This window comes from Dendrobium catenatum, unplaced genomic scaffold (genome assembly GCF_001605985.2).
Source record: "Dendrobium catenatum unplaced genomic scaffold, ASM160598v2 fragScaff_scaffold_1408, whole genome shotgun sequence".
NCBI classification, from domain to species: domain Eukaryota; kingdom Viridiplantae; phylum Streptophyta; class Magnoliopsida; order Asparagales; family Orchidaceae; genus Dendrobium; species Dendrobium catenatum.
Genome location: NW_021319870.1, coordinates 704,856 through 732,460, shown reverse-complemented (window position 1 = coordinate 732,460; position 27,605 = coordinate 704,856). Strand labels below are relative to the sequence as shown.

At 35.0% G+C, this 27,605-nt stretch overlaps 2 protein-coding genes and 1 non-coding gene across 4 annotated transcripts; 1 reads left to right on the top strand and 2 right to left on the bottom strand.

Annotated features, from left to right (window-relative positions):
* Nucleotides 1-15,206: 15,206 nt before the first annotated feature.
* On the bottom strand, nt 15,207-16,775 carry LOC110114075 (proline-rich protein 4). Its single transcript, XM_020846833.2, has 2 exons — nt 16,224-16,775; nt 15,207-16,031 (listed from the first exon to the last, which is right to left on the bottom strand). The coding sequence occupies exons 1-2, from the start codon at nt 16,402-16,404 to the stop codon at nt 15,394-15,396; spliced, it is 819 nt and encodes a 272-aa protein (XP_020702492.1). The 5' UTR covers nt 16,405-16,775; the 3' UTR covers nt 15,207-15,393.
* A 1,181-nt stretch (nt 16,776-17,956) lies between these two features.
* On the top strand, nt 17,957-18,028 carry TRNAD-GUC. The gene has a single exon. It is a non-coding gene; the product is annotated as a tRNA-Asp (tRNA).
* A 2,422-nt stretch (nt 18,029-20,450) lies between these two features.
* On the bottom strand, nt 20,451-25,709 carry LOC110114084 (probable 6-phosphogluconolactonase 1). 2 transcript variants are annotated; one of them, XM_020846843.2, is made up of 4 exons: nt 25,537-25,709; nt 22,570-22,798; nt 22,341-22,476; nt 20,451-21,271 (listed from the first exon to the last, which is right to left on the bottom strand). In XM_020846843.2, exons 2-4 carry the CDS (start codon nt 22,740-22,742, stop codon nt 20,780-20,782), a joined length of 801 nt encoding a protein of 266 aa, XP_020702502.1. In that variant the 5' UTR covers nt 22,743-22,798; nt 25,537-25,709; the 3' UTR covers nt 20,451-20,779. The 2 variants fall into 2 exon arrangements, with proteins under 2 accessions (XP_020702502.1, XP_020702503.1); XM_020846844.2 differs by lacking the exon at nt 25,537-25,709 and adding an exon at nt 25,355-25,495.
* Between the last annotated feature and the right edge of the window lie 1,896 nt (nt 25,710-27,605).

The window sequence follows — 27,605 nt, the reverse complement described above, 5'->3', positions numbered from 1 at the left end:
AGCAGCTGCAACAATTGTGATAGATTTGTCAGCGCATGACAGTCTACCTATATAAGACGACAAATGACCTATAGTGCGACTCTACGCACCCCGATTTGTAACATTCATGCAAGTGGACAGAAGACATGTATAAATTACCACTGAAACACAATGCCAGGCCACCGGATTCGTAGTATGCTTCCAAGCGGACAAAAGACATTTATAAATTCCCAAGTAGAGCCCTGTACATTTCTCAACAACAACTCATCTGCAAGAAGCAGCAAATAATAATAAAGAAGGATTGCTGGTGACATTTGTTGAAACTAAAGAAGAAATGAGAACAAGAAAGCACAGTAGGTAAAATAAGAGAAAGGAAATTGATTAGACTTTTCATATGTATAGAGATCATAACAACTATTATATAGCCTTAGCTATGTACGACACAAGACAAGAAAGCCAACCGGGCTTTTCCATGTCATATACAAGACAATGCTGCAGCTTTTTCTAATATTAAAATATAACTTAAAAACTTGATTTAGGTGGTATTTGGACAGTAAAAGGTGTTCCGGCGGGAATTTTTTTTGGAAAATTGTGCAGCTTTATTTAGAATAGTGCTCAACTTTTTAAAAAAATTGAATTTTATCATAAATGCTACAGGTTTTTTTGGAAAATGAATTTAATTTGCCAAAGCTCGCGAGCCGGCTCGAGCTCGTTTATAGTAGAACGAGCTCGAGTTCGAGCTCGCTTTTTGAGCTCGACTCAAGCTCGAGCTTGAGTTCGAGCTCACTTTCCAACTAACGAGCTGAGCTCGATAGTGCCAAAACTCGACTCGACTCATTTGCACCCCTGGTTGCCTGCATAGCTGACCAGTGCCACAACTTTTAAAATGCCCCCACATATACATTGTAATATGTATACACACAAATATATAAATGTACATGCAAGCACATCAATATATGAATGGAAGTATAAATATACGTGCAAATATGCATATATGACTGTGGGTCTTCGAAAGGATTCTGCTCGTGGGTTAGAATGTAAAGAGTACGACCGCACTATCCCGTAGGACAAAACGATCGTAGGACTTTACACTGGACATAAGCAGGCCGATGGAAGAGCAGATGGAGTTATGGATACGATTAGCCATGGAGGATAGCGGCTTTCACCTACCAACCTCGATGGATAATAATATACATAACCCAAAAGTTCACGAGATTTCTCCTATTCGATACATCAGCTCGAATGGGGTTTATTTGATTGTGGGGATCAGTTTCCTACGGGCGCAAGCCCCCGTAGTTAATTACATTTTAGACCTCGGTCTAAGAAAACTCTCGATTAGGGATGTTAGATTATCTTTTCAAAGGTGGGTTTAGTGCGAATGGATTTCTAGGTTTTCCTAATCAAAGGGGAAGAAGGTCCCAACTTGGTTCAATCAATCACACATGATTCATTCAACATTCGGCCGGCTCGAGGAAGTGAAAACTGGAGAAAAAGGAAGGACAACGCATATCAAGCATACGAGAGAAAGAGGGAGGTGGCGTCATCTATGTGACGCGGATGGGTAGGATTTATAGCTTCCAGAAGAAAGGAAGGCTTACCCACCGATAAGGCGTATAGTGGTGCACTCGTACCACTAGCCTTTAGACCCTAAATCTACAAAAGATGTAGTGTCGTACACACGACACTAACATCTACGACCTAACTAATGCAATCCCGGACTTATTCCTTGCCTGAAAAAGGAAGCCAGCTAAAATCCTAAGCGTAACCAATCGCCCTATATGTATGCAAGATGGGAAGGCTCTATCCTAAGGATTCAAGGATTAATAGTTCAAAAGACTTAAATCAAGGACTCTACAATATGCAAAGAAATAGATCTAGCGTTGTATGATGCATGAAAAGATGCATAAATAAGAAATGTCCTTAGGTCCACTAATGTAATGCATGCATGTATGTAAAGTGCATTGTGGAGAAAAGTGTGTAAGAGCGTATGCATGACATTCAGAGTACAGAAAAAGTAAATAAACACACTAAGGGTATCCTTCAGGCAAGATACTCGCACAGAAAACCATCATAGCGGTGCCCACTTCGTGTGGGAAAACAACGATGCCCAATGGCACAATGTGTGGCCTACTCTACAGGCCTAAATGACCCTAATGGTCTCTAAGACTCACAGAAGGTGGGGAGGTATCATACCCAAAACCAAAAAAGGCCAAAATCCTAGCGATGCCCACTTCATGTGGGAAAACAACGATGCCCAATGGCACAATAGGTGGCTTACTCTACAGGCCTAAATGACCCTAATGGTCTCTAGGGCTCACAGAAGGCGGCAAGCTTTGACCTATAGGGCCAAAACTTTGTTAGTGCGGTAACCTATGGCTGACTACCTAAATATGCTAGAATACCTACTAACAAAATGTGTGTGATGTGTAGCAGTTTCGATATCTAATTAAAAGAAAATTGCTTTACAAGTTGCAGAGGTTATACCTGACTGTGGCGCTGCCACTTACAAGCTTATAAGCAAATGATCCCAGATTGTGGCGCGGCCACTTAAAAGCTCCAAGCTAGCGAATTACCCCAATGTATCTCGCAAGACAAATGAAAGAAAAATACACAAATGAGCGTAGATGCCATTCATAAAAGAAATGCAAATAAATAGAAATGTAGCTAGCAGAAAGTTTAATATTAACAGTTATAAAACACGTATAAGTAGTAAACACTGAATAGCAAAAAAAAATATCGGCCTAATCTAGGGCTAAAAGTCATGTTCTAACCAAATAAGTCTAAGGTGTGTGTAACAGGCTGTGTGGTTTAGGATATATCCTGTGTAGGATGATTTAGTTAGAATTGTTTGCATTTTTTATTTGTTAGAGGGCAAAAGGGAGATTTTAATTGAAGTTTAAATATTAGTATTTTAGGATTGATTTTAAGGATATATTTTCTTATTATTTGATTGATTATTTTGTTGGTTGTAAATTAAAAGAAAAGGTGGATTAAATGATTTATTATCAATTAAGGTTTGACTTAAACCAATTAAGAAATTATTTTTAAAGTTTAACTCTCCATTAAATCCATTCGTGACGTTGTGCCACCAGGCTCGAGGAACCAGGCCTCCTTAGGACACTTAGCCCCGCAGCCCGGAGTAGTCCATCCAATAAACTTCATATTTGGAGTGGTTGTTATGTATTAAATGATTTGTTGATTGATTTTAAAAGATTAGTCTAAGGTTTGAACTTTAGAAGTCTTTTATCCTAATAAATTTTAGCTTATAATTTGATCTCCTAATTAAAGTCTACCTTTTTTAAGTTTTAAATTGGTTAGAAATTTATTATTAGATTTATTAAATTTGATTCAGATTTATGTCTTATGTTTATAATTTAATGATTACAAATGTTAATAATAACTTAATTAAGAATTAAATATTTTTTAACACGTTTTAAGAGTTAGGTTATAAATGGTTGGTTGATTATTAATAGATTTAAGAAAGAAAGCTAAATCTAGGGAGACGTGTCACTAAGTTTTGATTTTGATGTCTCTATCCTATAGGGAGCATGCATCATAAGTCTATGTTATCTAAGACTCAGTCCTTAATTTTTTTTGTCCTTAAGTGTCACTAAAGTTGTAGGACTAAAAACAGCTTTATTTTCTAACCCTTAGAACTTTCGTACATGTATCGCTAAACTTAAGAATCTATAGCAAAGCAGTAGAGAGAAAAGAATGAAAGTCAAACATAAAAGGAATGTAGGCATTTGGGCACACTTCTATGAAGTCAAGTGTGCCTCTAAAATAACCTTCTCCCCTAATTCGATATGATACGAATAAGGAAGAAGGCATTTTCAATGCCCTTTACTATCCCCACATTCCAAATAAAGCACTTGATATGTTTAAAACGACTATCCAAACCATTATCTAAATAAAGCCCAAAATAACGAAATAGAAAATTCCCAAAAACCAAAACTAAATCAAGTTACTCTCTTTTTTTTATCCAAAACCCTCTTTTGAAAGCAAACACTAATAAAAGAAAGCTAATTCAAATAAGAAAGATCACCCACATACAAGATCATTCGTTCTAAAGCAAAGACATTAAAGAGACCTTACTACACAAAACTCATCATAAAATTATAAATAAAAAAAAAGAGACTAGTAGAACCTTCAAATGAAATTTACACATTTACACATAAAACCCTTATCGAAAAGAAAGCCAAAATATAAAACTCTAAGTCCCGAAACAATTTGTAAAACCTCCAAATGAAACAACCAACAAAACCCTACACAAATAATCCATCAAAACTCTTTTCTGACACAAACAAAACAATCAAGTGCTTTTCTTCTTATTTGGTGTGGGGTAGAAAACATAAAGCTTTCTAACAAGAAAGTTTTAGGAAAAACCCCTCATTGTAAAGCATTCATGAAATTCGTCGCATAAAACCCTTCAATACAGTTATTTATAAATCTTCCTAATCATGAAGCAAATCACAAAATATCCTTAATATAAAACAAAATATAAAACTCTCCCACTATGAGACAACACATATATCTAATGTTGGGACCCAACCCTTCTCGCTATCTACCACATGATTATGAAAGAATACTCATGCTAATGAGAAACAAAATAATTGGATGGTCATATGTCTTTGAAACCAACAAAATTCATGAATAAACATTAACATAATAGAGCCATGAAGAATGAGAGTCCACCACTACATGCCATCAAAGATTTCAAGCAAACTTTTAATCCAAATTCATGAACTTGTTAACATGTCAAATATACGACACTCTACCAAAAGTTCAAAGTCATTCTCATGTCATGAGAAGGAAACAAAAATAAGAGTAGTTTCATGCCAACGTGTTTCTCCAAAATTTGAGAGATATTTCAACATAATTTTCATATAAAGCTTAAAGAGACAAAGAAGGGTCTAGATTTAAAACATGCATTAAGCTATCACAAAGCCTACTAATCCTTTGTGACTAAACATGCTTCAAATAACATAATTCGCATAACTAAGAAATTTATGGTTGCTCTCCAACAGATGCTCACTTTAACACGGCTTGGAACACAAAAATCAGTAAGAAACTTACACATAACTCACTCTTAAAGCAATTCGGAAGCTCAAAACAGTGAAAAACTGCATGTATATCATTCCTACAACAATCCAGAAGCTAAAACCAGTGAAAAACTGCATGTATTTCATTCCTACGACGATCCGAAAGCTCAAAACAATGAAAAACTGCATGTATATTGTTACCAAAATAGTTTGAGACATCGAAATAGCAAAAATCTGCACATACCTCGCTTCCAACACAATTTGGAAGCCAAAAAACTACACTTGTTTCTTTCCAACAGCAATTTAGAAGTCAAAACAGTAAGAATTCTACATTTTTTTTTCAACACAACCAGTGAGAAAAGTTCCAAAAAAAAAAAAAAATAGAGAAGAAGGAATTTTTGCATAGAAGATGAACTTGTCAATATATCTATAACTCAACCACGTTATGCATAATAAGTTTTCTGAACTCCATAGGTAACATAGGAGGCTTTCATAATAACAAGACATAAAACAAGTTGATCTGATAGTAATAAAGTCAAAGCACTAGTATATGCATGTTGATTCAACTATGGCTTACAAAGTAAAAACGTTCACATATATGTGTACATGCATCCCCAGGTAAAACCATATAATCCAAACTTATGAAATTTCCTAGAGATAAAGGGGTCACGTGATACAAGTATGCTCTAAAGATATCCTCCTTCGATTGAAGTTTTATATATGTTTACTCTTAGTAAGCCTTACTACGAGCACTTTCCACACACTTGTTGGAGGATAATATCACTTCTCAAAATCCACATATAAAATAGTAGACTCACATCCCACAACATAGCCATCAGGAAATAAAAGTTTCTACGGATTTTATACTTTAAGTGATGATTTCGACGACACGAATCTAACTATAGAGCATATCCATTCTTACCAAAGTTAATATAACTATTACAAGTGTATTTACTAATAAACATCACATTCTCCATAAGACTTGTCAAAAGTATGAAAGCGGCGTCATTATAAACCATTGTATTATTTTATGACCATTCTAATTTCTCACATAAACCCGCCCACATGTCTTTGTTAATATATGCTCAAACATGCATGATTTAACTCGATACATATATCTAAGCAAAAAAAAAACAAACTAAAGTGAAGTGGACAAAAATAACTTGCTTCCTTCAAACCCAAGAACACTCACATTCAAATTTTAGGTAAGTTTTTAGAGGAGGATTAAATTGACCCAATGCAAACATTTCGTTATTAAACCCATATGAAGGAAACTTGCTAGATGAGTGATAAAATCTGAGAACTAACTTATCCACTCAATTATTAAGAGATTTTTTTTTTAGGAAATAAAGGCTCACAAAATTTCCCATCTTTGGTACCAAGCGATACCACTTTCTTATGCTTCATGACTAAATTAACTTGCAACAACAAGGTATGAATCACACGAAATTTATTTACCCTAGTGAGGTGAACTTTCCCAACAAGACCTCTAAATTTGATCACTTCAATTTAAGCATGCTATACAAAATTTTCCTTTTGATTATTTGACGAGTTCAACATTCAACTAATATTTCATTCCCCAATATGTTGGCATAATAAGTGAGAAAAGATAATAATCGACATGACACCTAGTTTTCATAATAAAAGAAGGCGTATGCTTAAGAAAAAGTAAAGAGAAAGGGTTGCATCATGAGATAATAGAGACCAACCGTAAGGCCAAAGCACTAGTGAACATACTACAACAATTATAATTCATGAAATCTTCAATGCTAGCTAAACTCCTTTTATTGCAAGCAAGAGTAAGGAAATATAATTATACCTCCTAATCATGACTTCCATATAGAGACAATAAGCTCAAATAAATTTAGGATGTTTGAACAAAGTAACACTACACTAGCTTGACACTTCTTTTTGAGCAAACACTTATATAATTTCCAATGGGGTATTTCTACAAACACCTCATGTGCATGCTTTGACAAGGGATTAACATGATTTCTTCTAACTTGGCCCCATTCACACCTAGAGCTTCATGAATCAAGGGCAAATCCCTCATGCCAAACCATTAAGAAGTATAAATTTCTACATATTTTGTGTGTAAAAAAAAAAAAAAACAACATAGCCCTTGCTATAGGGCACATTCAAAGCTCACAAAAATCACATGGCTTATCTTCCTAAATGTAATAAATATAGAGTAGCAAATGCTCAACTCACAAAACCTACAGAAATTTTACTGCAACTGAGAAGAATAAGCCTTACGCACATCTATCTTGCAAGCTAATCATTCAACCATTGTCACTCTTGGAGGAGAAGAGGGGAAAGGAATAAAACAAGGGGAAGAAAAGAAAAATCTGAGAGAAAATGAGAGGGAGAGGAGAATGAAAGAGTAGAGGAAGAGGTAGAGGAGCAAAGGCGAAGATTACCTGCAGTTATTGAAAGAGATTGGTCGGCCAAGGCAAGGATTCCGGCGACTGAATCTCGTCGGGCACGGTTAAGGTTCGGTCCAAACAGAGGAGATGCGGGGGAGTCGTCGGTCTGGCTGGGGCTGGAGTAGCGAACAAGGGGGAGGGAGCTGGGCACGAATGAGAGAACCGAGAGAGGGAGAGGTTCCGTCCGAATGAGCCAGCTCGAGTCCCTCTAGTTTTCGCCTAGAGTAAATACACGAATGAGCCAAAACCAGAAGCCCGCCAGTTTCGTCTCCATGCTCCAGTCTTCCAAACATCACGCAAATGGGCATATTCTGCTTCGTATCTCTGCGATGCCTGATGAAGATCGCAAAAATCGCGCTGGAAAGCTCGAATAAACGGTCGATTTGACTCAAACCGTTCGATCCATTGCCCGATTTGATAAGCGATTCAAATTGATTAAAAAAAACTTTGGAATTTAATCAGAATCGATCTAGGCTGATTTGAGTATGAACTTGATTCAGATTTGCTTGATTTAGAATTGAGATTAGGCTCAATCAATTCAATTAAATAAAATTAAACTCAAATTGAGACAAAATTAGGTCAAATTGGACTCGTCGCGGTCGAAGCGGACTATCCGGGCGTGATTGAACATGATTGAGTCTAATTCGACTCGATTCGGATCGATTCGAGATCGAATTGGGCTCGAAGAGGTCTAATCGAATTGATAGAATGCACTCGAGGGCACTCGAACGAAAATCAAGGTCAACAATGACACAAAGAAATGCATATGCAAGCATATTCCTCATGGATCCCGGCGATCATGTTGTATTTACACACATGACGTTTGAGGATGCTGCGCGGGTCAGAAATGAACTTAAGTTTGAGCTCGATCTTTTTATGTAGAAAGATAGGAGTCGTCACAGCTCGAACTATCAAACAAATATATGGTTGCGGTGCCAACCAGGATGTTCATTTTATATATTCATATTACGCCTTCAATATCTATAACAAGAAAATCCACTAATAAAGGCACAAAGTCGGCAATGAACTCGATCCTCTATCAGCAATTAAACATAGTCGACAAGATTCAACAGATAATTACAAAAATGACCCTTAAATGCTCGCATGAGCACCAATGAGACGTCCGAGGATACTGCACGGGTCAGAAATGAACTAAAGTTTGAGAGTTCGAGCTCGATCTTTTTATGTGGATAGATAAGAGTCGACATGCTTGAATTATCAAACAAATATACAGTCGCGGCACCGACCGAAATATTCATTTTTACATTCATATTAGACCTTCAAGATCTATAACAAGAAAATCCATTAGTAAAGGCACAAAGCCGACAACAAACTTGATCCTCTGTTAGCAATTAAACAGAGTCGACAAGGTTCAAAAAGGCGAGCATGATGCATGCACACATGTGAAGTCTAAGGATATTACGTGGGTCTAAAAATAAACCTAAGTTCATGCCCGATCCTCTTATGCGAGTGGATAGGAGTTGACATAACTCGAACCATCAAACAAATGTATGGTTGCGATGTCGATTGAGACATTTATTTTATATGTTAATATTAGGCTTTCAAGGTCTATAACAAGAAAAACACACTAATAAAGGCTTGAAGCCCACAATGAACCCCATCCTCTATTGGCAAGTGGACTGAGTCGACAAGGTTCAATTCATAAATTAAATATCCCATAAAACTACCACGATGACGTCTGTGTTTTATATAAATCTCAATCAAAGGGGATCACAAACATTTAAAATACCCCCAAATTTTCAAATGCCCATAAAATAAAAAATTCCAAAAATTACCAAAATCTAAAATATTTAAAAGTTGAAATTCAACAATTAAATACTTAAAGCAACATCCATACATCCTCTGTAATAATTTGTTAAAGTAGACAATAATAATTTGTCAAGGTGGATAAATTTAAATATCACTTCAGCCGTTGGAAAGTGGGGGATTTTGGCCGGCGGTCAAGGGAGGAGGAGAAAAGGATTTAGGGAAAGAAAGATACAACCACGAGCCCGGACACATCGTGCAGCGGACGGGTACTACGTTGCTCTTCACCAAGAGACTTCAGGCCACGAGCCCGGACACATCCTGCGGCTGGTGGAAGCTATGAATTCCTCTCATAGGAATCTCACCCAAGGTTCTTCCCAAAGAACACGTGCAAATACAAAATTTTATTAATCATCCAACATTACATTACACAAGCAAGGATCTCTATATATAGGCCCAAGAAATTAAAACAAGACACATATTATCCTAGGGCTTACATAGGACGAACCCTCTTAAGTAAGGGTAAAAATGAAAAATTCATAATAAAAATAACAAATTAAGATAAGGTGAAATGATCTCGGCTGTCGATCGTCGTCTCCTCTTTCGGAAATCTTCATGATCGGATGTCCGCATCACATGGTCTAACGACTCTACTGTATTACAGTTACGATCACAGTCCGCATGTTCCCCAATGACTTTAAATCCTTGAGATATGAATCAATATGATATAATCGATAGGGCATAAAACCCTTTGATAGCCAAGGTAGATTCAAATTTATCCCTTTAGACAAATATTCACCCCTAGGGCTACAAGGTTCTGATAGGAAATACTTGATTTCAAGTAGTTCCTAACCAAAACTGAAGCCGAACAAGGAGAAAACTGCTGTCTCCAACAGTGGACAGCAACTATGCGCAGGAAAAACAGCGAATATTGCGAGAATATTGGGAGACAACGCAAGCAAAGACTTGTATTTTTACTAGTAGACGAAACAAATAGCAAGATACAATTTGTTCTCCAATTCGAGAGGAAGAACGTACTCTCCAAAGTCTCCGGCGAAGCCAAGAGCCCAAGACAAAACCTAGATCTCAAAGAGAAAACTCAAATTCAAGATAAGCAGCCAATCCCCCCAAAACTCCTAATTATACAAAATAATCATAAAGGACAATAATGGACTTCCTAAAACAGCCTCCCATTCAAAAATTTTCCCTCCCCCATGCGTTTTAGCCGCTGTTTGGGCCCCCCGACACGCGCTCCGCGCGTTCCGTCTGGTTCCGCCCGACGTTGGTTCGTCGGGTGTAGAACCGGACCGGTCCAGCTGGGACCGGTCCAGGCGTAACAGGTTCCCTTGGATGAAACAACACATGGCTGCCGATAAGAATTCTTCTGTCAGGTTGGGTCAACTACCTCCTCTGACAAAGTAGAGTAGGTATTATGATGGCCTGGGATGACAGAATCATGGGATCTTGATCGGATCCACATCACTTCCCTCTCCATCCGTTTTAAATGCAAGATGGTGAAATTTCAAATTTTAAATATTAAAATTTCAAATATCTAAACCTATACACCAGATATCATGTTTCTCTACGTATCTGTTTGACAACTAGCCTTAATCAAAAGTTCTCTCTCACTATCGGGAGGGGTAATTAACTATAGGGGCTTACGCCTATAGGAAATCATAACTCAGATCATAAAGTCATCGTAAAATAAGGGCGAAATCTCTGGGTGGTGTCTTACTTCAAACCCAATCAGCCTTCTGAAAATTTACCTCAAAACTTAATTTGTTAAAAGTCTCCTGAAAGTAGGGGAGGCCGTATTGTGAATTTTCGGAGCCCACATATCTACACCAATTTGAGGAGCATAAGGACTTATGATATTAATAATCTTAGCATCAACAACATTCTTTAAATCTATAATTTTATCTTCAATTATATTAATTTTTACAACATAAACTCTTATTTATGATAATACATACACCATTTCTAGTATGACTCTCACTAAAATATCATAATTTAAATCATAAACTATTAATATCATTAGCCTTCTCTCCAGCTCATTTAGTTTCATGAATGCCTATAATATTTATTTTCCTATAAAATATAATATATATTAATTACATTAATTTGCCTGTAAGGGTACCTATATTCCAAGTTCCTATCCTATTTTTATTTTCATGGACTAGCTTCTTTGCCCACATCCGTCCATAATATGGGAATCCTTGCCTATTTAACATTGCACCCGGGCGCCGGTGCAGTTGCCCTTACACACTTATCATTGTATTCAGGGCATAGAACATGTCGCTTTCAGGGAATGACCTAGCATTAAATGTCTTAAATTATTCATGTCATGATTATTCGACAAATTTTACGCTGACTGTGAACTACCTAATGCAACCCTCCACTTTTCTTATCCAAGATTTGAAACTTGACAATAGTAGTGTTGAAGAAGGGTTGGTGGATAAAATAGAAAGTGGAGATATATGGATTGAAATTTAAGAGCCATAAGATGATCATTCTAATGGTTATAACCATTAATCTTGTGCTCAAAGATCACTACAAAAATTAATTGAATTGTATGCCCCAGGATCCTTCAACAATTTTATGATTCTTTTCCTTTTAAGCAGGTTAATGTGAATTATAAGAAATCCCTAATAATGTTTCATCCAGACCGAGTCTCAGCAGAGACAACCTGAGGAAACTTTCAAGATGAAGGAGAAGCTGCTTCCAGCAGCATTCTAAGCTTCTTAAATAGATTCAGCTATACGTACTGTTTAAATCGTTGAAAATTAATGGAGAGTTAGATGGGTTTTATATAGCAACAGTTCATAATTTTGCAAGCAGGTTTTTGTGGACTATAAGCAAGCCCTGGTAAAATTTCATCCAGGCATCGCCTCTAGAACTTTAGTGCTATAACAGATTCAAGCAAAGGGAACATTTGAGCTGATCACAGGTTTGAAAGAAAAGTTGATCTCAGTTCCCTACTTTTCTTCTTTGTTTTAGGGCTTACATAGGACAATCATCTCAAGTAAGGATAAAAAATAAAAAAAATCATAATAAAAATAACAAATTAAGATAAGGTGGAATGATCTCGGCCGTCGATCGTCATCTCCTCCTTCGAAAAACTTCATGATCGGATGTCCGCATCACATTGTCTAACGACTCTACTGTATTGCAGTTACGATCACAGTCTGCATATTCCCCAATGACTTTAAATCCTTGAGATATGAATCAATATGATATAATCGATAGGGCACAAAACCCTTTGATAGCTAAGGTAGATTCAAATTTATCCCCTTAGATAAATATTCACCCCAGGGCTACATGGTTCCCTTGGATGAAGCAACCCATGGCTGCCGATAAGAATCCTTCTATCAGGTTGGGTCGACTACCTCGTCTGACAAAGTAGAGTAGGGATTATGATGGCCCGGGATGACAGAACCATGGGATCTTGATCGGATCCACATCACTTCCCCCTCCATCTATTTTAAATGCAAGATGGTGAAATTTCAAATTTTAAATATTAAATTTTCAAATATCTAAACCTATACACCAGATATCATGTTTCTCTACGTATCTGTTTGACAACTAGCCTTAATCAAAAGTTCTCTCTCACTATCTGGAGGGGTAATTAACTATAGGGGCTTACGCCTATAGGAAATCATAACTCAGATCATAAAGTCATCGTAAAATAAGTGCGAAATCTCTGGGTGGTGTCTTATTTCGAACCCAATCAGCCTTCTGAAAATTTACCTCGAAACTTAATTCGTTACAACTCTCCTGAAAGTATGGGAGGCCGTATCGTGAATTTTCTGAGCCCACATATCTACACCAATTTGAGGAGCATAAGAACTTATAATATTAATAATCTTAGCATCAACAACATTCTTTAAATCTATAATTTTATCTTCAATTATATTAATTTTTACAACATTATCTTTTAAACTCTTATTTATGATCATACATACACCATTTCTAGTACGACTCTCACTAAAATATCATAATTTAAATCATAAACTATTAATATCATTAGCCTTCTCTCCAGCTCATTATATTTATTTTTCTATAAATCATAATATATATTAATTCTATTAATTTGCCTATAAGGGTACTTATATTCCAAGTTCCTATCCTATTTTTATTTTCATGGACTAGTTTCTTTGCACACATCCGTCCATGATATGAGAATCCTTGCTTATTTAACACTGTACTCGGGCTCCGGTTCAGTGGACCTTGCACACTTATCATTGTATTCAGGCCATAGAACATGTCGCTTTCAGGGAATGACCTAGCATTAACACAATGTCTTAAATGATTTATGTCATGATTATTCGACAAATTTTATGCTAATTGCGAACTACCTAATGCAACCCTTCATTTTTCTTATCCAAGATTTGGGACTTGACAATAGCAGTGTTGAAGAAGGGCTGGTGGATAAAATAGAAAGTGGAGGTATATGGATTGAAATTTAAGAACCATAAGATGATCATTCTAATGGTTATAACCATTAATCTTGAGCTCAAAGATCACTACAAAAATTAATTGAATTGTATGCCCCAGGATCCTTCAACAATTTTATGATTCTTTTCCTTTTAAGCAGGTTAATGTGAATTATAAGAAAACCCTAATAATGTTTCATCCAGACCGAGTCTCAGCATATACAACCTGAGGAAACTTTCAAGATGAAGGAGAAGCTGCTTCCAGCAGCATTCTAAGCTTCTTAAACAGATTCAGCTATACGTACTGTTTAAATCGTTGAAAATTAATGGAGAGTTAGATGGGTTTTATATAGCAACAGTTCATAATTTTGCAAGCAGGTTTTTGTGGACTATAAGCAAGCCCTGGTAAAATTTCATCCAGGCATCGCCTCTAGAACTTTAGTGCTACAACAGATTCAAGCAGAGGGAACATTTGAGCTGATCACAGGTTTGAAAGAAAAGTTGATCTCAGTTCCCTACTTTTCTTCTTTGTTTAAAATGAGTGTAAAGTATTTCAAATGCATGTGTTTTGAAAATATTGGTGTTTGGTTGGAAGAAAAGAGAATGAAAAGTAAATGTAGTGTAAACTTTTTTAGTTTTGAACGAGAACCATTTACACCGTAAGCAAACATGCTTCACCGCCGCCACCATCACTGACCACCACCACCGCCATCCATTGCATGCCGCTGCCACCACCCGTTGTCTCCGCCACCCGCCACCAACTACCACCGCCACCCGCCACCGACTGCCACCACCACTGTTGGACATCGCCGTTGCCACCGCCGCCATCTTTGAACTTTACACTAAATTCATTTTACTTTAAACTAAACGAAAAAAGCATTTACATGCATTTACTTTGCATTCATGCAAACAACTTAAAAGTATTCTTTTTACATTGTATTTCTTTTATACTACATTATTTTTATAATGCATTCTTTTTTTAGCCAACAAAACAACCCTTTAGAGTTATAGATATCCATTAAAAAATATTGATGATATTTTTAAAATAATCAATCTGTGTTATTAAAAAAAATTATAGCTCCACCACTTTTAAGTGATAATATTTTTGTTCCTTGTGTAAAAGGTGAAAGAAATTGCTCAGTACATCCCTAGCTAAATTTTGTTTTGAATATAAGGTATTTTCTTAAAATATAAGATGATTTTTTTCTATCTTACAAATCATTGTTTAATCTTATAAAAAATAACTATTTATAATCATCTTGTAAAATAGAGACGTCTTCAAATTTGATTGAAATGTTATGCAATTCAAGAAAAGTGTCTTTTGTCCTGATTTTAATTTAGCTTAATAATATTCTCATCTAAAATTTGCCACATTGAAAACAGTGCCCTCTTATTCCTTAATTTATTTTGGTTACATCTATTTTTCTGCTCCATCTTTACTTTAATTCATTTCTATGCTATGAGCAGCTTTAGATCATTAGTCGCTGTAACTACAAATTTCCTTCACTAGTATATGGAGGGTTTGATAAGTGACAGATGTATTGACGTTTACAGTTTACTAACACAAGCCACAGTTTCTTATAGAGGGTGATATTTTCCCCTTGAAATTTGATTGTTACTGATCAAGCTTTGAAAATTGATTGACTGAAAGCATACACCTCATTTTATTCAACATGTGACATTCTTGCTAGCATTATTTGATGCATAAGGAAATAACAATGACAGTACATAAGCAGTTCAGTTCCTTCATGGAGTGTTTCTCTGTGTAGGGAAAGCTGGTGGATTACCTGGAAAAATAGGAGGAAATGGTAATGGAGGGAAAATAGATGCTGGCGGTGGTGGCGGTGGAGCTAAGGTAGGAAGGGGTGGAATGTTAGGAAGCGGTGGAATATTGAGAAATGGTGGTGGTGATGGCTGAAAGGGAAGTGGTGGCAAGATTGATGGTGGTGGCTGAAATGGATTGGGTGGCAATGGGATTCCACCGATGTTTGGTGTTGAAGGCAGGAATGAAATTGACGGTGGAAAAAAGAGCGCAGATTGCATTCTCTTTGGACCAGTACCAGCAACTGAGTATTTTGCTGATGCTGAAAGTTTTGTCTTGTGGTTGCAAACATCTGGCTGCTTAAGCGGCTTGAAAGTGAAAAAACCAGCAGAAAACACGTGAACATCATTCCTTATTGATTTGAGCCGAAGACCTGCAGAGGTTGCAGAGGAAGCCACAGAGCAGAATGGCCAGCTGCTTCTCACCAATTTCACCGAGCATGATTTTATCGTATCAACATATCGGCTTGCTACGTCCAATGGGAGGTGCATCTTGAACACTCCATGCTGGTTTGTCTTCACTTCTTTCTGAAAGCCATTACATTTTACAGCAACTGAAGCACCTGTGAGAGGAATGAATTCAGTTCTAGTGTTCCTCTATGGGAGTTCTTTTTAGAAATTAAGGCTTTGTTTGGGACGGCTTTCTTACTATTTCATACAACAGCTTTCTAGTAATTTTTGTACTATAAAACTGCTTGAAGAAGCAGAAAGAAAGTCGTCCTAAACGAAGCCTAAGATAGTGAAATTAATGGAACCTGGAATAAAGCGGCTGAATGCGGTGAACTCCTGCTGAAAGCATGTGTCACAGTATACAGAACCTGCCACAATTACTGATGGAAGCTGCTGCTTCTGCTGAGCAGCAGCAGCATTGCTTTGGTGAATGAAACATATAGTGAAAGTTAATGAGCAGAGCAAATTTCTTAGACCTGTACCCATATTCTGAAGCCTTGATATCTACTGGTACTGAATCTTTTGGACAAATCTGTGGGAAATCTGATAGCAGAACTGCAATTCGTAGCGAGATAAGCAAAAGAAGAGATAGTTTCGTTGCAAATCTGATAATGGTTGTGAATTCTGTGTCCTTTTATGAACTCTGGCCCTCTGGTTCACGGGTCAAGACTTGAGAGCTGAAGTTGAGGCTGTAGTTGAAGTGCCAATGGATGAAGCGCCACCTAAGATTTTGTTCTGTCTCTTTGCTTGCATTAAGATAATTTCTTATGTCGGCAGCCATCTCCTACTAATTGTCTTATTAAATATTTTATAGGATTTATGATTTTAATGTACATTCTTAATTTGGGAATTGTTTATGTTTATAATTATTTGTGACTATTATTAATATTATCTTTTTGTGATAAATCTATGTTGCTTGCTTCTCACAGGAAAATATTTAATTAATTTAGACTTCGTTTGGGACAGCTTTATAGTACAAAAATTTTTGTATTAAAAATTTATTTTAGAAAGTAATAAAAAAAATTATTCCAAACAAAATATTAGTTGCAAAAAAGAATGATGTCTCGTAAATAAGAGAAATTATTTTGCGGACACTGGACGATCTAGAAACCAATCAGAATGCATCACGTCATCCGGTACTGCGCGGTACCGAGCATTGCTACAAAGCAAAAAAAAAAATGTGACACGTTTTGATTGGTCTCTATACGCCGTTCGGGATTTACACAGAATAATTTTTCTAGAAACAGCAATGCACAAGGAACTATTTATTGCTCCATTCGTCATACAAATTACAAAATACTATATTTTCTGATTAGCAACTTTTCTGAAAATTCAGTCAATCTTTATTGAACTTGTCTCTAGAATCATTGATTAGGGTGTATACTCTTAGTTATTTGCCACAGGTCAGTTAAGTTACCCTAAAGAATTAGCTAGGGGTGTAAAAGAGTTGATAATTTGCTTAATTGAGCCGAGCTTATTTAATTCGTACAATGCTTGAGCTTGACTTGAGCTCAAACTCGATTAAAGTAAATAATGTTTCTCTTTATTAAACTTAATATGAAAATGATCGAAAGTTAAATTTAAGCAATGATCAATGAATATGTTAAGCAATGATCATCTTAGATGATTTGATCACATAAAATGGCGGCCTTCCGATGATCAAATTAGAAAAGTAAATGTATTAGATTTGACTTATGTTACGAAAAGTAGAGATATATCTAAAAAGATTTGGTTAGAAAATATTAGAAATGATATTTCCTTATTAGATTTAGATGAAATTTGACTCTTAATAAAACACAATGGAGAAAATGATTCATGTAATCGTCCCCACATAATGGGATAAAAACTTGTTATATACACATATCATTTATAAAAAATGAAATGATAAATTAAAAAATTAAAAAAATATATTTAGTTGTTAATAATATTAAAAGTTATTATAAAGATCATTTATGCTTTCAGACTCCGTCTTTAGAAGTTAGAGAAAGAGCTTTGTAAATTATTATTTGTATTTTTAAAAGTAACCAATTTCAACAAAGTCGTTGTAGTATAGTGGTGAGTATTCCCGCCTGTCACGCGGGTGACCCGGGTTCGATCCCCGGCAACGGCGCTTTATTTGTTTTTTTGAATATTTGAAATTGGCATTTAAAAAATTTACACTAAATGGGAATATCCCGCGACTTTAGAATTGGAAATAATAATGATATTTTAGACAATTATTTAATATTCATTACGAATATACAAACTTTTTAGTTTTTTCCCTCAATGTATCTATGGTTCCTAACGTGTTATTTCTTTATATTTCATAGTTCCATGTTTTAATTTTAATAATTGAATTTTACATTTATTTTAAAACATAATATTGTTATAATATTAAAATATTTTCTTAAGGTTGCTATAAAAAAATTAAGAGCCATTTTGGAAATAAAAATAAAAATATATCTAATAGTTAACAAATATTATTTTTTATTCTTATTGAATATTACATATATGAGATCATAATGAGGTGCGGTGTGGATGCTTTCCATTTAAAAACTCTCTTATAACACCTAAGAGCATGAAGTCTGACTAGTGGTTTTACCTTGATTAGATTAGGGAAGTAAACACAGAGCGAATACAAACATGAAATAAAAAATTATACCTGAAAGTAAGAGCATGAGGATTTAATGTGCATTGGAAAAATCCAAAAAATAGAGAAAAAAATCATAAAGCCACATCATACCAAAAAATTCACAATAAAATTTTGAGAGAAGTATTACACCATTTTTTTACATGAACAAAAAAAAAAAACCACTAAAAACTGTCAAGGGATGCAACCCTAAAAAGCAAGAAAAAAAATTGTCCAATACGCCTCGCATAGCCGCGGTGCAAAGTTTGTTGTGTCGAGGCGCTCTACTCTCTATCTCTAGTCTGTATGACAACGCAGCAATATAGTGGTCTGGAGAGCCACACTGTTCTGCTCTATATCTATCTACAAGCAAACTATAAAGTGCTGTAGAATTATGTCGTAAGTAAAAAAAATTTAAGTGCAAGACACCTGAATTGAAGCAAAGGGAACCCCCCCCCCCCCCCCCCTGAAAATCTTTGGTGAGCTCGACTGATAGAATTGAGGTTCTAGATAGTAGTATATTTCAATTGATCAACACAATCATATTCCACACAAAACTAACATATCATAATCTCTAGCACTTAGAGAATTGAAATACATTGACTTCCAACGACTATTTGAGAAATCAGCCAAAAATTTTCATTAATTTTGAGGTTATTATGCAACTTAATGTTATTTTGCAAAGTATGTATTACTACCCACTCAACTTGATGTTGTTGCTCATTGGAGAGCTTTCCACTTATATCTTTAAGGGGTATTTGGAATTCCTTTTCATTTTTTTTTATTTTTGATTTAAAAATATATATCTGATTTTTTTGATAGCACCTCAAAATTGAGGGGTTGAAATCATACCTTACATGCAGTGAAAAAAATATATTTCAAGTCATCACTAATCAAACTACCTATGAAACCGTACTCCTTGGTCTATTATTGGCTCTATAAGTTGATACCATGTGTGACAGTGTTTTCTAGCTCTTACATTGTTGTCAATCAAGTCAATGATGAGTACAAAGCAAGATATTGCAAAAATAGAAATACATCTTCAATGTGAAATTTGAGGAAAAAAAAAAACTTATACATTGAGTGGATCCCCAAAGAACAAGATCAAGTCTTTGATTTATTGTTGAAGTGCTTCAATCGCAAAGATCCCAAACAAGGCAATATCTTGTGTGCTATGAGCTCAATTAAGTTTTGTTTGAGACAACTTTCTTATAAGTAGTAAGAAAGCTGTCTCAAATGAAACTTTAATCAAAACTCTCTTTGTAGTCGAAGCTAGAGGTTCACAATTTGGAAAAGCTATTACATGAGTGACTATAACTGATGAGGACATCGTCAGCATTTTCGACGCCGGAGATCGACGGCCACGAGCATGACTTGTATTTTGTCATTTTATGTAATAACGTATTTTATTTTGATGTTTTTCCGTTTTTGCCCTTATGGGCATTTAGTCGCTTATGTAGCCCGAGGGGCATTTTAGTCTCTTGTTTTTCTTTGTCATTGTGAGGTCTATTTATATGGCCATTCTCTTGTAATAATTTAGTTTTATTTCACATCAATAACTTGTCTATTTTAGGGTTTGTTTGGAACGGCTTTCTTATTGCTTCTTCAAACAACTTTTTAAATCAAATATTAAAATTTTTGTACTAAAAAGATGCTTTAAGAAACAGTAAAAAAACAGTCTCATACGATGCCTTAATAAATTGATGCAGTATTTCAGCATCTATTCGATTGTATTAGTCTATGCAGATATTATATATTGTCTTTTTTATCATGGTTGAGATTTCATAAATTATTCGCATGAAGAATATTCCAATAAATTAAAATTTAATTTGTATAAATACAAATATTTTGATGTTATTTTTATAATCATGCATAAATTAAACTTTATACAAGAAACTGTATTATTCTGACAGCAGACATGGACTGAAATTCTGAATTTCTTCCACGAATTGATCATATCCATCAAGAAAACAAAATAAAAGCAATGTCCAACCTACATCTCCCTTCATTCTTACAATCTTCCCTTCAAATCACTTCATGAATACTTCCCTCCAGCCAAAAAGTTGCTCTATGCCTTTGTGCTAAACCTGGCTTATTAATCCTCCTTACTCATCTACTGATTTACCATCACCTCCTCAACACAGCTCTCTTCACATTATAGCTCAAGAAGGCCAAACAAAAGAACTAACTGAATCATACCCACCCTACTCATCTACATACTGAACATACACAAAACAGTTTAATTTCTAAATGCTAGCTTTCATCGGCAGAGTCGAGGAACGAGGCCGCCGGTTTGTCCATGAACCACACCAGCTTCCCTTCATTTGGGTTCACCAACCTGGCTGGCAACTTAAAGGCATCAAAACTAGTGTTGAGATCAACAGCAAACTGCACAGCCATGGCCTTGTCAGTTCCTACTGCCACAATGGCAACATTTGAAGCCGAATTGATCACTGGAATTGAGAAGGTGATCCTTTCAGGTGGGGACTCTGGTGAATCAGTGATGTAGGTGACCCAGTCTTCCTTGCGCTCAAGAGTTTTGTGGTGAGGAAATAGAGATGCAATATGTCCATCAGAGCCCAATTCAAGGAGGATGAGGTCGAATTTGGGGCAGTCATTGTGCTCAGAAACATCAATTGTGCGCATCCTAACTAGTTGCCGGATCGCAAATTCGTATTCCCGAGCAGCTTCCTCCACAGTCAAATTGTCATTGATAGAGTAAATATGGCTATTGAGGATGGAAACCTAGCAAAAAAGAATTGTTCAGATATGATGATATAAAGGTGCTATTCAATTTTTGGAGAATGCAATAGAGCTGATAAAATAGTCCAACAAAGCTTGCTTTACACTACTGTTTCATGAGAAAAGGTTTAAAAGCAAGATGTCACTTCAAGCAGTCATACTATTTGAATGGTGTGGAATTTCTTTCGAAAATTATAGGAAGAATAGTTCTGGCTCGGCTAACATGATAAAGAGGCAAATGCTTGCAACCAAGTCCAAAATGGAAAGAAATTGATGAAGGATTATTCATATGGAGCAATGACGGAAATCTGAAAAATGTAATGTTTAGAGCCCACCGAAATGATAACTATGGAAACATTAGTTCTCAATTCAAATTATCAATTTCGAAACTCTTTCAAACCTCCAAGAAAGCTATTTCAAACTCTATTTATCGCATGATTGCTGAGATCTAAATAATTTTCACTGCTAATCATATAATTATTGAGAAATCAGGGGTGGATCCAACCTAAATTTTCAAGGGGGGCAAACTTATAAGCAAAAGTGTAGAGTTTTTTTTCTCATAAATATCCTTACAACCAAAATTTGCACCAAGGGCACTGCCTCTTGACCCCTATTTGTTCATCGTTGTACGCTTCGCAGATATGTCGGGGGTCCAAGGTGGCAGCGCTTCCTGGCGGGGATCGACCTGTATCATCTTTACTATTTCTCTTTGTATTTGGTTCATCGTTCCCTAACAATAACATCTCTACATAACGTGTTTAATTATGTTGGAAAATTGCCTAAAGATCATAGTATTTTAAAACTTTTAGGTGGGGCAATTGCCTAAAAACCTTTATAGTAAAAACTAAAAAAATACATGGAGGGGAATAAATTATCTAAAGAATCATATAATAAAGAATTTTTTTATTTTTCAGGAGGGACCCCCTGGCCTTAAGGTGGGTCCGCCCATGTGAGGAAAAACCCGTCATCGTATTACTATTTTCAACCAGTAATAAGGTGAAGCAAGCTGTGAAAAGTATTTAAGCATTGCCATTGGAAGCTTCACCGTAAAGGGAAGTTATATTACATATACCTTGGAGAGGAACCCATCCTTTGTAAGCTTGTAGTTGCTAGCAACATGATTCTTCGCCACCGCCCGCTCATCGGCCCAGAAAACATACCATTTTGCCCAGTCGACAGTCTTGTTGTAAGGTGCTTCAGAAAGCTTTCTGCGCATGCAAACAAAATATTTGATTGATTTATTGATGTTGGATCACACAAGCAATGATATAGATGTAACAAATTTTTGTGAATAAATGGACCTTATCAAATAGATTAGTGATCCACCAGTTAAAGCAATAGTGAAAAATCCCCTCTCCTTGACAGAGTCCTCTGATAATTGTGCAATGTACTCGGCCAAATCAGTTGCCAGATCATCCAAACCTCCAAATATTCTTAGCTCACTGTTGTTCTCCGCATTGCCAGAAGCAGCCATTTTGTAAAACCACTGTAGTCCACTTACCAAGAGTCTCACGTGTAAAGAAGAATAATCTGTGTATAGAATAAAAATCTAAAATATGTGGTGAAATTGCCAATTTAGCACAAGTTTAAATATAGAACCACAGGTCACTACAATAAGATTTTAAACTAATGTTTCTTATCAAACGATGAATTTGCATTGATTAAGGATTTAAGTATTGAACAAACCACAAATTCACCATAAGAAACTTGTCTCAACATCTGTGTTTTTAACCATTAAAATCACAGAACTTCTCTCCTATTCTCCCCCTTTCTCTCGTCCTAATTCTCCACTTTTCATTACCAATCTTACGAGTAAGATCTGGGTATCACCCAAGAACAAATTTGAAATCAATAGATCCATTGCTCCTCTTTATTCTCTATAGAGTTCTTCACCAAATGGAAGTGACAAAAGATGGAAAAGATAAGGTTGGCAAAACCGCAAGCTTGCCTTCCTTCTTGATAACTTCTAGAGTGGGTATGATAAAGTGGGTTGTAGCTATCAATGAAAAGCTCAATGAGCACATTTGGGAGATATTTTTTCGATCCAATCTCTCACTTGAAAACCAATAACCACATATATAAGTACTTCTTAAATTTGAAAATTTGGATGATCTTTTATTCAGTAAAATAAATGGATTACTCTAGTAGTTATCTTGTCTTCACTAAACAGCAATTGCACAGACAGGATGTATAAGACAATAAAATTCACAAGACTTCAATGAGAAGTAGAGGAACTGCTGTATAACCAAGCAGTTAAAAAAATTCATAAACAGAGATATTCATGATTCATCACTTTATAGCAAAAGAAAACAATCGTGAAGAAATTAATAACATTTTGACACAATGACTAGCAGTTGCACAGTGAGAGTAAAAATGAAAACTTCAAAAACTAACCACATCAAGAAAAGGCCAGAAAACAAAAGTTCTCTTCAATGTGAGTTAAATAATAATGGAAAGATACTCATTCTGCCAAAAAAATAAATAATTCTGAAAGAATGAAAAAAATTCATGGTCGATATTCCTCGATGTTCACAAATAACAAAGACGAGAAAGTAACAAAAGGCAGAAAGTAAGTTCTCTTGGTCACCACTTACTCGTTACACGAGCTTAGATAAGAATGAAATAAAATAATTTAAAAAACCTGCACTTCTGTCCGTTAAAATAGGAAAACTACAGAAAATTACAAAACTCTATGAGGTTCTAACACCAAGATTAGTCCAAAGACATCGCTGTCTCACATCGTCCCCAGTGACAGAAAGACGAAAGCAACATTAGACACCCAGATAATGTACCCACAAATTTGGCAGAATTAGTGTAAGCAGCTAATAAACTGGAATGGTTTAAGTAAGATCAAATAACACTTAAATTTAGAAATAAAATCACACTATTTATTTAAGATTCCTTGAGCATACTGAAACAAAACGCTTAAACATTAGGAAGTCAAGTTAAGCGTGCACACGTTGGAGCATTTCTAAGATGAATCATCTCCAAAGAGATTGCATAAAGAGGACAAATCTATTAGTCTTTTTAGGCTACAGTAGGTAATATCTAGATGGTATATTACAATTTACTGTAAATGAGAATTTGACTATTAACAAGATACAATGGAGAAAAAGGATTCATGTAGCCCATCCCACATAGTGGGATAAAGGCTTGATGATGTTGTTGTTTGTTGTTGTTGACCTATTTGTTCCCTTGAAGTTAGAAAACAAGCTTATGAAAGTAATGAAATTTGCTAAATTCATTATTTGGCACTTGGGCATAGTTGGAACTCACCAACAATTCTTAACTTTACAAAGCCTCTTCAAATTTAAGGATTTCAATTTTGCACACAAAATGAGCAATAACAATATCAACATGTTCTAAACATACTTTCTATCCACAAACAATCAAAGGAGCTCTTATAAGGAAAAAAAAAAATCAATGAGGCCTACTTGCAAGTAAACTCTAAAAGAGTAAGGTTTTGTTTGGAACAACTTTCTTACTATTTTCTTTTCTGAAACAAATTTTTAGTACAAAAAGTTTGTTTTTTAGTATAAAAATTTTTTGAAAGCAGAAAAAAAGTGACTAAAAGCTGTCACAAACGAAACCTAAGTGTTCATTTCATTTGATTGATTGCAGTTAGTAAACATGATTTAAAAAAGATGAAATTATTAGAATCAGTCATTTGGTTGGATGCAATTTGGTTTTAATATAGATTTTCAAAGCTACAAACATCTTCAAATTCTCTCAAAAGTGAGAATTTCAGGTTTCAAACTCAAAAGAAAAAAAAAAGTTTTTTTTAACATACTTTTCATCAATAAGAAAGCAAATAAGCCTTAGACTAGAAGGGGAACATTATTTCTCTTTTATTGAAAAGAAAACATGGCTTAATAGCCGAAAACTTGCCTAAAAATTATTCAAAGCTCACCAAAAAACAAGAGAAATCACAATCCCAAAGCGGGCTCTTCTCACTCCCACATCCAAACACAAACTAACAAGAAAAAGAAGAAGGAGAACGACAATAAGAGTATAAGACGAAGAAGACGAAGTAGAAAACAAACAAATGGCTTTAGGTAAGGATTATCAAAAAAAAAAACATCATACCTCTTCAGCGATCACCAGTGATCAAATAAATCCACTAAAAAAAACAGAAAGCCCATCTCAGAATCCCTAACGTTCCAACCAAAACGTCGAAAAGAGGAGAAAGAGCTCACAATAAACAAAATTTAAGCAAGGCCTCATTACCAAAAAAAAGACTTTATTTGAAGAGGATGATCAGAACTCACCGCCAAGCTCTGCCTACATACGCATTCAGTGCGCGAGCAAATAAAAACAGTTTCAAGCTTCGTCTATAACTCTAACCATTCTCAAATTCTTTAAAACAGAGATTTTTCTGTCACGTCTATATCCTTCAAACCCTCCGGGTCTCGTTCCTAACTCACGCGAACTATATAAGACAAGTTCCCAAAAGATTTTTTTTTCTTTTTCCTTCAACCTAACAAACCTCTATGTAGGAGTAAAACGCAATAACACTTGTCCTAATAAGAATTTGCCAAGTGGTCGAATCTCGTTAAGTTCTCCAAATCTTACGGGCCAGGGTTTTTTAGCTGCTGATTTTTTTAATTTGTTCCTCTATCAGTCTATCTTATCGATCAAATACGAACAAAAATTATAAGACATACAGAAATAAATTTAACATAAATCTGATTAAAAAAGAATGAATATTACTATTGATACATACTCCAAAAATTATCTTGATCGGACACGAATCTCGAGGCAAAAGTTAGTTGGAAACTTCAAAAATTAATTTCAGGAGCATATGACCTCCGATTTCAGCGAGCTTACAGTCAAACTGAGCGTCTCAGAAATACGAACCCAACGACACCAAGATCAACCCAATCTGAGCCCAAATGAGTCCGAATCTATTAAGATTTCATTTGGGATAGTTTTCTTACAATTTTATGCAATAAAAATATTTTTAAAAAAATAGTGAAAATTAGTTGCAAAAAGTTTTTCCAAATGAAGCCTAAGCTTTCGTTTGGGATAGCTTTCTTACTGCTTCTTAAAGTTATTTTTTAGTACAAATTTTTAAATTTTGTACTAAAAAACTATTGTAAGAGGCACTGAAAAAGCCGTCCCAAACCAAGCTTAAATTTGCTAAGTTTAAAGCTCTATTGCTACTATTTACTTCAATTTCCCAAAAAAAAAAAAAACTATTTACTTCAAATTAGATGAAAAGATGTGAAATGACTCATGGCCCATAAATAAGAGAGTTATATCATTAAAGTCATATATTTTAAATTTTATTGCTAAAAAAATTGAAATTATTTTAACATTGTCCATTTAAATACAAATATATTTCAAGTTAATCCTAAATTTTATAATAAATTACTATTTTAGCCAAATTCAATCAAATGATTTTCTCAATAAATTAAGATTTATATGATATGTATCATACATATCATAATACAATTTTCTCATAATATGAATAAAGCTATTGAATATTGAAATCTTTTAATTCTTTGATAGGACCAATGTCCACATATATTCATAATTTATCAATTTTTTATGCAGCCTGATCCCATTAAACAAATGGGCCTTTCATTAGTTTGTTGGGGGTGGATATATATATTTTCTTCATTAAATATATGTATTGGTTAATATAGGCATGGGGTTTAATTGTTTATTGTAGTTGATTGGTGGAAAATAGGTAGATTTAAGGAATTTGGTAAGAGTCTTTATATTCACAATTAGATTATTTCAATGTTATCTTTAATAGTTAGCCTTTTCAATTATCATGTTCACATGTTTGTCGATCTTTACTTGTTTTAAATAGGAATAGAAAAAATATAGAGATATAAAGATATTGATAATTCTATGCAAGCATGATTAATGTATGATCATGTGATTTATACTCAATAATGAGTGATTTATGAAGGTCACCTCTTGAAATCTTTGAGATATGAAAGTTCAATTTAGGATTGTTAGACTAGTTGAACTATACTGACAAATCAAGAGGGGGTGAATTGATATTTCAAATTTTTATTTTACTCTTCTGTGAAAAACTTAATCAAATTCACAAATATAATCTTAAAACTGATTTTCTCAAGCGGAAGCAAATATAAAGAATAATCAAATGCTATTTTTTATGTTTTGATTTTGTAGACAAATAAATAGCAAAATATTTTTCTTTCATTTTAATTTTCTTTTCTTTTCTTATCTAACAAAAGTCTCCACAAACACTCACAAAGTTTTTAACTTGGATTTACAAGAAAGTAAACATGCAAAAAAAAAAAAAAAGCAAAAAAATAAAGTATTGAAAAGTAACAACAACCATACCAGATTTATAGTGGTT